Source organism: Brassica oleracea, chromosome C5, assembly GCF_000695525.1.
Source record: "Brassica oleracea var. oleracea cultivar TO1000 chromosome C5, BOL, whole genome shotgun sequence".
NCBI lineage: Eukaryota > Viridiplantae > Streptophyta > Magnoliopsida > Brassicales > Brassicaceae > Brassica > Brassica oleracea.
In genome coordinates, this window is record NC_027752.1 from 532,348 (window position 1) to 545,268 (window position 12,921).

Sequence of the window (12,921 nt, forward strand, 5' to 3'; positions counted from 1 at the left end):
GGGGGGGGGGGGTGTTTATATAAAAAAACGTGAATTTCACACATATCACATTAATGACTTGTTCTTTTTATTAATAAAATAAGACGAATAGGCAAAGGGTAACAACTTTCTGTGTGTGATGATGATGAATAGGCGTAGTGATTTTAATACTACAACTCAACATTTGAACCAATTATAATAAACAAAAGGAACCAAATATAATATAAAGGCATAAGGAAACTGGCATTACACATACGACGTGGATATTAAACTACAAAGAAGACAATGCGTTAGACCCATCTCTGATGTATTTTGTTTCACCTCTAAAATAAAAAAATCTTTATCATAGAGTTGTGATATGCTGGAATATATTTTTTAAAATAGTGATTTCTAAATATATAGAGTAAAAGTTTCAGATCAAAACCCACGGGATGCGGATCCACCATTTTCCCCACAACAAGGGTAAAAGTTTCAGATCGAAATTAAACCAAAGAAAAATGAACTAAGAAAAAAATATGCAGCAGAGCAGAGGAGCTTCTTTATCTGTCACCGTTCGCTGTTCGTAACCACCTTGTGTTATGAGCAAAGACGAAAGGGGGTTTTTATATAAAAAACTACGACAACTCTAATATTTCAAATATTATTATTTTGTCTACGAAGCATGAAAGAGCTGCTTAAATCGTGACGTATTGTGACGTTTATCCCTTGGTGAAATTTAACGTGACATGACACGTGTCATGTTTATGACTTTTTCCTTTTATCAATAAAATGGGCAAAAGGAAATTGGTGGAATCCACAATTTCTACCAAAGATTGAAACCCACACTTTTGATATAATAATTGACGGTAACCTTGTCTGTTTCTAGCAAAGCTATTCTCGCACGGTCGCACCTACAGATGAAAATACAGTGACGGTAACCTCGTCTGTTCCATGTCAAGATAAAAGAAAACATGTGTAGATACGATGAAGCTTCCTCGAAGGCCCTGTACCCGTAGATTAAATAAAGATCCTGGAGAATGTATCATACCGTCACTTTTTTTTTTGAAACTTACCGTCACTTTTTTTTTGTGTGGATGATGGATAATACTCAGAATAGGCGTAATGATTCTAATACAACAACTTAGCATTTGAACCAATACTAAATACTATAATAAACAAAAGGAACCAGAATAATATAAAGGGATAAGGGGATTGGCGCGGACGCATTCAACGTGAATATTATTAAACTAAACGAAAACAGTGTGTTACTTCCTAATATTAATTAAATCTTTTCGTTTGCCTAGTATCTCTAAAATTGAAGTGTATGTAGGATAATCAAATGCTCGAACTCTGGTTTACTCATATTATTTATGTTAATATTATATAATTAAACAACTTTTCAGAAACGTAAAAACGAGAGAATTTGATATGTATTAATGAAAATTACTAGAAGTGCAATTTCAAAATGGAAAAATAGTATAATTGGGTTAAGTATTTGTTTGTTCTCTTCAAATTACACAAATGTCGGTACTATGAAAATTGAATTACAAAGGTGTGTAAAAAGAAACATAAGCATTGCTTGTTGCAAAAAGGATAAGAGAATTCGGGGATTATATATATTTCTTTAAAAAATCTATAATTATTTTTAATAATTTTGGAGATCCGTTCTTAAATAAAAATCCTACAAAAGTTTTGGAGATCAAAACCAATGTTTTATTGGTTTTTTGCTCAAATCCATCCATCCATCCATGTGTGTCATACCGTCACTTTTTGTGTGTAAAATGGATGATAGGCGTAGTGATTTTAATACTACAATTTAGCATTTGAACCAATTATAATAAACAAACGGAACCAGAAATATTACAAAGGAATAAGGAAGCTGTTTCGAGAGAATTATTTTAGGAATAAAAAAAGAAAGAAAGAGAAGACATCATGTTTCGAGAACTCCTTTAAATACTATGTTGGACAAGTTGGCTGTTTATAAACGGCTAAAAGAAAAAAAAATCAAAAAAAAATTATCCTAGAAAATAAATTTAATAAAATAATAATATGAATACTTTGAAAAACTCTTTTCATATCTCAAACGATGAGGTTGCGCTAACATTTCTAAAATTGAAGTGACAAAAAAAAAGTGCATGTTAGAAGAATAATCAAATGGTCATAATACCAAAAACACGTCGGCTTAACAATATTATGATTCAATAATCATAGCTAAATGCTCGAACCCTGATTTACTCGTATTGATTATGTTAATATTATATAATGAAACAACTTTTCAGAGACGTAAAAACACGACAATTTGATAAGAACTAATGAAAATTACTAAAAGTGCAATTTCAAAATGGAAAATAGTATACAACTCCATGACTCATAATTGGGTTAGCTATTTGTTTGTTCTCTTCAAATTAGACAGACGTCGGCACTATGAAAGTTGATTACAAAGGTGTCTGAAAAAAAAGAAACATGAGCATCGCTTGTTGCAAAATGAATAAAATCTTTTAAAAAGAAAGCATGTAAAGAGTAAGTTACATCTTAGCATCGCTTGTTGCAAAATGAATAAAATCTTTTAAAAAGAAAGCATGTAAAGAGTAAGTTACATCTTAGCATCGCTTGTTGCAAAATGAATAAAATCTTTTAAAAAGAAAGCATGTAAAGAGTAAGTTACATCTTAGCATCGCTTGTTGCAAAATGAATAAAATCTTTTAAAAAGAAAGCATGTAAAGAGTAACGGTCTACTTCGTCGGCTTCTCGAGGTGTTAGATTCGTCTTCTCATGGTTTTTTTAGTTGAAGCTTGTTCTTGAGTGGCAATGGCTCGTGGTTCCTGGTTTGGAACGTGTCTTGAAGCTCTTATCTCATCTCAGATAAATTGGATTGACATTGTTGTCTCGTTTATCTCAACTTCTGTCATCGTTCGGCCTCGTATCAGTATTTGATAGTTGGTGTGTTCCAAGAAGATTTTAGTGATTACGTTCTCGCCTTCTTATGCCTAGTTATGTGGTTTTTATTGTTTTCGATTTGGCGAGTTTATGTTTACTTTGTCGGCTTTTGGCTTTGGAAAGGTTTTGTACCTTTACCGGCTCTGTGTAACTCACATTTTATTTGAATATTAATCCAACATGTGACAAAAAAAAGAGTAACAAATTACTTGATGAGGAGGAGACCAATGGCAGTAACGGTGAGTGTGGAGGGTAAACCAAATTTGAAGTGTTTAGTGAAAGTGAGCGTGTAGCCATGGTTCACTAGTTTACGAGCTTGCTCACACACTTTCAGGTTTGCTGCTGAACCAAGCAACGCCAAGCTTCAGGCCACGCCTTCTTCTCCTTCTCCTTTCTGCAGTGGATTATTAGTTCTACAGAAGTGATAGTTGATTTCTGTGTTTCATAAACAGCTAGCATTATAAATTTCTATTTTGAGTAGTCAAATCAAAACGCAAACTCTTTAATTTGTCTGAAAACAGAGTGATGCTATTACAAAAGTTCAAAATCTTTATCTCAAAAACTATACAACTCTTTTGGTGTAAATGTTAAATAAGTGTCGTTCAAGGTTTTTAAAACTATACAAACTTTTAAGAGGGTTTGTAAAACTTCTTCTTGTTGCACATCTCAAATCACATTGCTTCTTTTACATGGACAAGAGCCAAACAAAATTTAACTACAGAGCACTTTTACCGGTGAGAATTGTACGGTGAGACAAGCGTGATCGGAGAGATTGGTAATTCTCCGGCCACATTCCTTTCTCTGCTTATCGCGCGCGGAAACAAAACCCCTTTGTGGATATACTACTGTCAAATACTAAAGTTCACTGGATTTTGTTTTCTCTAATTTCCACCATTATGTACCACATTTTACTATTCATACCTTGCATGAGAACAAAATCATCTACTCAACAACTACGTTTTGAAAGAACATACATATTGTCTAAAATGTTAATATATAGGAATTTCATATATATTTAAAACTGAAATGTAGTTGTATGTATTGTAATTAAAATTTAAATTGCTCTCTATAGTCTGAATTTTTAAAATCAAATTATTTAGTTTGTCTTTTTAAGATGAGTAGTTTATGTATTTAACATGATTAAAATAATTGAGCAACAAAACATAAAATACAAAAAAAAAACCATTGATGGATGGCTGATACTGAAAATCTCTTTTTCAAAAGATCATAATTATTATGATTGGTTCTCAAAAAAAAAATTATGATTATATATATATATATTTATTCCAAAAGATCATACATATAATACGAAATACAAAACAAGATAGACATAACTCATACTTGGAAATTACAAAAGGTAGTCTTAATTTATCTCATCGATTGGAGAGTCATGCTATTGAGACACAAGAACATAGCTTGATTTTCTTGGTGAATCTTTGTACCATCCTGTAAATGAAACCAGCTCTTTTGTTCTTGATCACAATCTCTTGACAGAACTCACTTCCTTGTGCATCATCATCATAAGGATTCATCTTCTTCTCGGATGTGTCAATATCATTGGTTCCCAGAGCTTTTCTCACCTTGAATCACATATCAAAGAAGTCAGAATGTTGTGAGTAATGGAAAAGTAGTAGCGTGATTAGTGTAAGGATTTTTGTTTGTATAATAAGAGGTCACCTCTTGAGTTACGGACGCTGACTCGATTGTTGAGCAAGGAGATTCTTGCATGTCTGTGGTTTGGTCTATGCGAGGATATGAGCTACCAAAACTATCACAAGTGCTCGAGGTTTGGATGGAAACCTGCCACAGTGTACAAAACGCTAGCGTTGTGAGTTGGAACCTGAAAACAGAGGATTGCCATAGTAATGCTTACTGTTGTTGTTGCAGAGATCAAATCAGAATCACTATCATCATCGCTATGACCAGTGAAGATACCAGTCAGAGACTTTTTAGGTTTGTGGTCGTTGCGATCCTCTTGCGTAAGCATAATCGTCTCTTGCTCCTCCTCCTCATCAGCATTATCATTATTGAGTAAACAGTTAAAATCATGAGGTGAAAGGTTGTTGATAACCCTGCGAATGGCATCGTCGATCTGAGTTTCTTCCTCCAAATGAAGAAAGCCAGTAAACTGACGTTGATTCTGTAATTCAAACGTCGACCCCTGAAAAAAAAAAAAAGAGAAGAAGGTGAACGAGGTCGTTGTTCATATACTATATAGACAGTGAACCTTTTTTGTTGAGATTGACCTACCTATACCTCTGAACTCAGCCCTCTGCCAGGATTGTTCATATGAGTGATGAGAGAGTGATTCTGCTCAATTTCACCGCTACCAACGGAAGCAGCAGCAGAAGAAGAAGTAGGCAAATCTTTGGGGTCACCCTTAAACATTAATTTACACACTGTATATGTCGTCATCTGTACAAGATCAAACATGACCCCCAATAAAAAACAGAAATCAATTAACTAAAGCATTAAAAAATCATTAAAAGCAAAAACCAATCAACTTTAGGTCACCCGGTGACCACCTCCCCAAAATAGAAGTCAACCAACTAAGAATATACTATATATATACCTGATGAGTAGGAGGCATTAACGTAGCGATGTATTCGTGCATAACCCAATCGGATTTGGATTTGGGTTCGCTCTCGTAAAACATTAAAACCCTTTTCTCACCAATCTTCTCGCTATCTCCTCCCTTTCGCATGATCTCCGTTGGATGGCCGGTTATCTTCCAATACCCAAACGTGGTTTGTCTTCTCTGTTTCTCGCCTCTCTTATATTTGTTCTGTCTACGAACGAAAAAATAATAAACCTGGTCTGACGATTCCATCCTCGAGTGGCCTGAAAAAAAAACACACACACACACACCCACACAACAAAAAAATGGATCGGATAAGATGAGACTAGTTAGTTGATTGGAAATCAAACTCATGAGACTTACGAGGTAGTTCAAAGGGTTCAAAGCTATAGATATCGACTGTGCTAATGACTTCATCCACACGGCTAGTGTCACCACCGAGATTTTTTAGCCTAAGGTAATGGCCGAAGATCTCATCAACGGTAGGACAGAATCTGACCCCCACCGGATATTCCATTCTGAGAAGGAGACGAAGGGAAGGGGTTTTAGCTAAAAGAAAGGCAAATATCAGAAGAGAGCAGCTTTAACCGTTGTGTTTTTAATGAACTGAGTGACGTCCCTATTTATACTGCCATTGTGCTGAAATTATCGAAAAGCATAAACTTTAATCGTGTTAAGGTAAACGTAGGCGATACGCTAAAGGTTTTAGGGCTGTTTTGGTCCTTTAATCAAAAAATCGTTACGTCACTATGTGGAATGATTCTGATTTTTTGTAACTCGACCCGCATCCGCCCTGCGGCAAGTCAAACGAGACGGGGCCTACGGATAGTGATTTAAATTTCCAGCACTAGTTGTAAGTGTCTGCTTGTCTAACGTTTATTCTAATGAAAATTAAAATAAAAGAAAAAGATTCTGGGAAGTTGGCCCCACTGTGTTCACCCCTCTTCTCTTCATCCGTATAATTATATGTGTTCGAAAAAAACTTAATAATCATATTTTTTTTAGACCATTTCCATCAATAAAAATCCCAAAAGATAGATACAAATTTTTCTTAACTTAAAAGTGATACTATTAGAAAAAGGTAAATTAATATACATTGTGGGAGAAAATTTAAAAACTAACTATAGAGATTGTATATGTATATGTATATTTCTATTCTATGTTTAGAAAATAAAAAGAATTCAACAAAATTATGTTTAATTTAAAATTGAAACTAAATTATACTATATGAATATGTAGTATAATGTAGATTAGAAAAACTAATTTATGGAATATAGTATGAAATTTGTGAAAATATGTGTTTGTTTAGAAAAAATTAAAATATTTTAATCAAATTAAGTAGTTATACTCTAACCATTAAGTTGTCATGTGTATTTGATTAATTATAGTTTTTTTATATACAATCAAATTTCCTTCTTTTTTTAATCACAAATCAAATTTCCTTTAAAAGAATCAACTGACGTATTAGTGTATCAATCCAACAACTCAAGGAAGCTTGTTGACAAAAAAACAACAACCCAAGGATATTAAACAGATATTGTTTGTTGACAGAAAAAAACAGATAATATTTTTCTATTTGTAAGGTTCGGACACGTGTAGGGATGAAACACAACTGAAATCTAGCATAATATACAACATTAAGGAAACCATTATATTTATTTTCTGTTTTATTAAGAGTGTGATTAGTAAAAATAGAATAAAATAGAGTAAAAAAATTGGTGGAAAAAAACTGAAAATAAATAGGATAACATAGTGAAAAAGAGAGAGAGAAAGGAAATGGAGTAAATACTTTTACTCTCATAAATTATGGAGTATAACTGACTAACTGAGTGTGTGATTTTCTTTGTTTGAGTAGTAATTAAAGTAATATGGTGAAAAAATATTTCATTTTATTGGTTAAATTTTGGTGGAACATAGAATAAAACAAAAGTTAGAGTAAATGTTTACTCTAAAATGACTACACAGTCAAAGCCTAAATTAAACTATCAAAATAACAATGAGGACCAGAAGCCTGGGCCAGAATGTGTCAGAACACCAACAACGACCAAAATTAAATATGTGATCGGCTATATCTTGGCAACCCGGTTTTCTACTCTTTATGGCAATATGTGATCGGCTAGATATTGGCAACTCGGTTTTCTATTCTTTACGGTGGGGGTGGGCGTTCGGGTACCCGTTCGAGTTCGGGTCCGGTATTTCAAATTTTCGAGTATTTCGATATATGTATATAGAACCCGTTCGGATATTTTTAGTTTGGATTCGGTTATTTCGGATCGGATTCGGTTATTTCGGATCGGATTCGAAAAATTATTTTTTTCATTGTTTTAAGTTTATTGTATTTAAGAATATAACTTTTACTTAACTGATTTTTTTATTTTTAATAGATTGAGTAATTAATAGATTTGAAGATAACATTGCAAAAATAAATAAACATTAATTTAGTCATTTAGAAAAAATTGGATGTAACTTTTGTTAATACATAAAATAAAAAGCTTGACATGTATTTTAGTTGAGTATTAAATCAGTTTATATGTACTTATATGTATATTATATGATTTTAAAGTCGTTATCTCAAACCGAAAAAGACTAAAATAAATAAAAACTATTGTATTTAAGAATATAACTTTTACTTAACTGATTTTTTTATTTTTAATAGATTGAGTAATTAATAGATTTGAAGATAACATTGCAAAAATAAATAAACATTAATTTAGTCATTTAGAAAAAATTGGATGTAACTTTTGTTAATACATAAAATAAAAAGCTTGACATGTATTTTAGTTGAGTATTAAATCAGTTTATATGTACTTATATGTATATTATATGATTTTAAAGTCGTTATCTCAAACCGAAAAAGACTAAAATAAATAAAAACTTTTAGCAAAATAAAGCGATTTCAAAACAAACCCGAATTAAAACGGGATTAGAGATTAAACTTAAAAAGATTAGAATCTTTGTTCAATCTATTGATAAAACCATAATCTCCTACAGAACCAAGGCAAAGTACCACGCCAAAACACAAAACTTGTTCATGCATCCACCACGAACCGCAAAAAGTTCCATCCCAAGAAATCACTTTCCGATAACACATTTGGCTTCAAAAATAAATTTAGGACATGCATGATGCATACAATACGAAAAAGTTACAAGATAGACATAACTCATACTTGGGAATTACAAAAGGAACTCTTAATCGATCTCATTTTACTGGTATCATGTTCTTGACATAGAAGAACATAGCTTGATATTCTTGACGAAACTTTGTATCATCCTGTGAATGAAACCAGCTCTTTTGCTCCGATCTCACTTCCTTGTGCGTCATCATAAGTATCAATATTGGTTCCCGGAGCATTACTGACCTTGAAGCATATCAAAGAAGGCAAACATGTTGCGAGTGATAGTACTATAAGTATTATGAATGGTAACTGACAAATTGATGAGAGTAAAGAACACAAAAGTGTTTATGGAAGAAATATTATTGACCCTCATAAAAAAATTACAATATGTTTATTTTATATAGTGACTGATTCTTAACCTAATTTTCTAAACTAATATGGAATCATATATATAGATAATGATAATTTTTCTATTTTAATGTATTGATGTATATTCTAATATTGACCATTAGATTTGGGTCCATTTTCTAGATCTTCCAATATTGATTTTGTGTTTCATATACAGCATTATAAACTTCTATTTTAGTTCACAGAAGTGATGATTCACTCAAAACGCGAGCTCTTTAATTTGTCTGAAAACAGAGTGTGATGCTATTACAAAAAGTTCAAAATCTTCTCACAAAAACTATACAAACTTTAAAGAGGTTTCTCAAATCAGATTGCCTCTTTACATGTACAAGAGCCAAACAAAACTTAACTACAGAACACTTTGACCGGTGAGAACTGTACGGTGAGACAAGCATGATCGGAGAGATTGTAATTCTCCGGCCACATTCCTTTCTCTGCTTCTTCCGGGAACAAAACAGCTTTCTTCACTTTCAGGCCAATCGCTTCTTCTTCTTCCTTATCTTCTCCTTCTTCTTTCTTACTCTCCATCATGCTCCCTTTGCAGTTTTCAGATTGAACCATCACTGTCATGTTCCACATTTTCTGACAATACATAACCACATACATTTAGACTCTTCATTGACGTTTGAAGCAAAGAAACATTTAATCGGTTTGAGATTTTCGTTATGTGCCAATTGGTTTAATATTTAATTATACCTTAAGTTCTTCATAGTCGAAGACACCATTTCCATCAACATCCGCTCGATCCCACAGCTCTTTTGTTTCTTGGAAACTAAGTCCATGAGGCATACCTGTTAGATTTACCTGCAACAGTAAGTCCACTCTCAGAGTTTTATTGCAGCTGTTCATATTGTAGAAAATCTAAAAGGAACCTTATTTGACACTTTAACATATGTTCACTTAAATCTCCATTTGATCAAAAAGACTCTCCAGAAAAGTTGAACAATAAGCATCTTTTTAGACTTTTTGGCAGCATTTTTGGATAGTTGAGTTTTATCTCGTAAAGAAACTAAAGTTACCTTTTGAAGTGCTTGGCAAAAGCCAGAGTAAGTTAATGAATCACTGTGATTATTCTCCCCAAGAAAAGCAAAGGCCTTGTCTTCAGCTATGGAAGCTTTCTGGACTTGATACTAGATAAGAGAAATCAAAGTTATAGCAAAAGGAAATGTGAAATATCTGTTGGAAGAAAAAACTAAATCTAGAAAGAATCAACTATGACATAAAAAAGATTGTTGTTCGAATCATAAAGTATTTTTTAAAGATTTAAAGTGATTAACATTCTTTTTTTCTGAAAATTTGCAAAGTGAAGGGGGATTTAATCTTCACCTTGATAATGCTGAAAACAGCTTCTACCCAACTCGTTCTCAATGGTTTTCTTGAATTGCTGCTAGTAGGGTTACAGAGCCATATGAAATCAACTCCGCATATGTTTCCCCTGTGGTTTCTATGGCTTACCCACTGTAAGAAAGAAAAAAAGGAGACGGTTAAGAATGTCTCAGGATTCAACAACAGTGAGGATGGAGAAAAGTTTGAAAGATATTTCTAACCCTATGAGCATCACTGTCCGTATACTGATGAGCAACATCATATGATGATATGAACCCTTGAGATCTCAAGAACTTGTACACATGCCCACGCTTGCTTCCATTCCAGTCACTGAAATAAATAATCATTCAAAGTCTGTGATCAGATATTACTGGTGAGGGACACACTTTCAAATTTTCAATTACTCTTTAAGACAAGAAGCTCACCCGCAGAGGATAATGGGCATGTGGGTAAGTTTATTTTCCTTTTGGTAAGCTTCAAGATATTCGAGAATTTTGTAAACCTGTCAAGAGAAGCAGTGACGATCAAATCAGAAAATCATGAACAAAGGAAGAAGCAAAACTACAAAAAAGGGGTGACGAACCTGATGCAATCTTGCAAGAGACAAACTAGAATCATGTGGGAACAAGAGATGAGTGTTGACAATAAGAACCTCTTGCTGAACATCTTGGTTCTCATTAAGCGGGAAAGGAACAATAGACTTGACATGTAAGAGCTGAGCAACACGGTCTCCAAAATCATTAAAAAGCAGCTCCCGGTAATTTACAAGCTTAAAGTAGTCCTTATGGATGGCTGTTAAAAGACCTGCCAAAAAAAAAAAAAAAAAATTCAAGTCCACAAATCAGAAGGAGAAACTCTGAATTTGGAACACCAGACACTGTACAGTGAAAGCATCTCAAAGCCTCTTAAGGTTTTCTAATGACTTTAGACAGTGAAGTTAAAACGTTAGAACAATTCAGCAACAACCACATATCCTTTTTGACTCATAATAACTAGAGTTTCAATCACAAAAATCGAAAAAAATTTACATACCATCGCCACGAGCGTTGGTTCTAGCAAGCTGGAAAGTAGTGTAGCCAGCAGAGGCAAGGCGGTCGTGGTACATGTTCACAAGCTCCTCATTCCCCACCCAAACTTCCTATCAACATACAAAAAGAGTCAACTCTGACTTTCTACAACAAAAAAAAAAAAAAAAAAAAACAAATGTATATTTATATATAAACGCTTATTACCTGGAGAGAAATGACTGAAGAGCGTTGATTGAGTAATAAATCCAAAATCTTTTGGTTCCGAGTGAACCAAAGCGCGCGAAACTGACTCTCACGAATGCTCTGATTCTGTACACACAAAACCAATTAGATAAATAATAAATTCAAATTCAATTACAATCAGATAAAATTCAAAACTCAGTTACCTGTTGATCAAGGCGTTTGTAAATGGGAGCCAATACGTTGAAAGTGGTACACGTTATATTCGTCGAATCTATGTTCGAGTTCACTCTCTGCACAAATCATTCATCGGATCTCAGAAACAATTAGATAAAAACAATCAAATCACTCTAGAAAGAAAACTTAAGACGACGCACCATAGTTGAAGCCGCCTTGTTGTTTCTGCCGGAGAAAGAAGAGAGGAGGCCGGAGAAGTAGATCGGAAAAGGAACAGCAGCGGCGAGGACGACGAAGAGGGAGAGTGGCGACGATGAGAAACAAGGGAGGATGAATCTGGACCGTTGAACAATGGTGGTGCTGCTGAGCCTCCTCCTGCTTCGATTGTGATAGCTTTGCATTTGGGTGGCCTCTTTCGATTTCCCAAGGGGCTTTTTTTCCCAGATTTATATCGTCTCTTTTTGTTTTTGGCACCTTCTTGTTTTTTTTTTTTTATTTATTTATTTAATTAATTTAACATATATATATATACGAGACTTTACGTGAACCGGTGGGTTTCCTCCTATATATATTACAAAAAAAAAAAAAATACTTATTCGTGTATACAACCACATAAAATAAAACACGCATTTCGATTTTTTTTTTTTTTTAAACAAACCAATTTGTAAGGTCCATGTAATTTCATTCTCAATTACTAGCAATTTTTAGTCCAAAGTTTTTCGATTTAATTTGATTCACGACTCATCAATTAAATTACTTATAGATTCAAATCATAATTACGAAAACAACGTTGTAACTTGTAAGTAGTCTATTGGCGTCAACTAGCGAAAGTTTTATTATTACATCAGTAAGTACTAAGTAATGAATACATTTGCAGAAGAGAGAGATATTTTGGACAAGTGAACCCGCGTCTCTTGTTTAAGTGTCGGACTGTCGGTGACCACCACGCGGTTCGTTGCCAATCAATTTTTAAACAAATTTAAAACGCTTTTGTTCATCACACTAAAGCTAACCATTGGCCAAGTTGCGCTTAATCACGTTCTACAAAATTAATTATTATTATTTTTGTCAACGCAGAAAATAATCATTTACAGGATTATTGGTTTGTTTTCTTGATAATAGTTTTCTAATCTCACAAACCACAATCATTGTCGTTTGTCATGTTTTTTGATAAAGAAAATAACAGAAAAGCCCATGACCAGTCGTATAGATA

The 12,921-nt window shown here is 33.5% G+C and overlaps 2 protein-coding genes across 2 annotated transcripts; both read right to left on the reverse strand.

Annotated features, from left to right (window-relative positions):
• Positions 1–4,267: 4,267 nt before the first annotated feature.
• LOC106344207 (NAC domain-containing protein 5-like) lies at positions 4,268–6,048 on the reverse strand. The gene is made up of 6 exons (XM_013783622.1): positions 5,837–6,048; positions 5,468–5,736; positions 5,152–5,310; positions 4,769–5,056; positions 4,573–4,695; positions 4,268–4,475 (listed from the first exon to the last, which is right to left on the reverse strand). The coding sequence occupies exons 1-6, from the start codon at positions 5,988–5,990 to the stop codon at positions 4,284–4,286; spliced, it is 1,185 nt and encodes a 394-aa protein (XP_013639076.1). The 5' UTR covers positions 5,991–6,048; the 3' UTR covers positions 4,268–4,283.
• A 3,140-nt stretch (positions 6,049–9,188) lies between these two features.
• On the reverse strand, positions 9,189–12,204 carry LOC106343669 (uncharacterized calcium-binding protein At1g02270). Its single transcript, XM_013782944.1, has 11 exons — positions 11,909–12,204; positions 11,738–11,824; positions 11,556–11,660; positions 11,356–11,461; positions 10,907–11,127; positions 10,749–10,825; positions 10,545–10,653; positions 10,324–10,455; positions 10,017–10,127; positions 9,694–9,801; positions 9,189–9,579 (listed from the first exon to the last, which is right to left on the reverse strand). Exons 1-11 carry the CDS (start codon positions 12,107–12,109, stop codon positions 9,343–9,345), a joined length of 1,494 nt encoding a protein of 497 aa, XP_013638398.1. The 5' UTR covers positions 12,110–12,204; the 3' UTR covers positions 9,189–9,342.
• Positions 12,205–12,921: the final 717 nt, after the last annotated feature.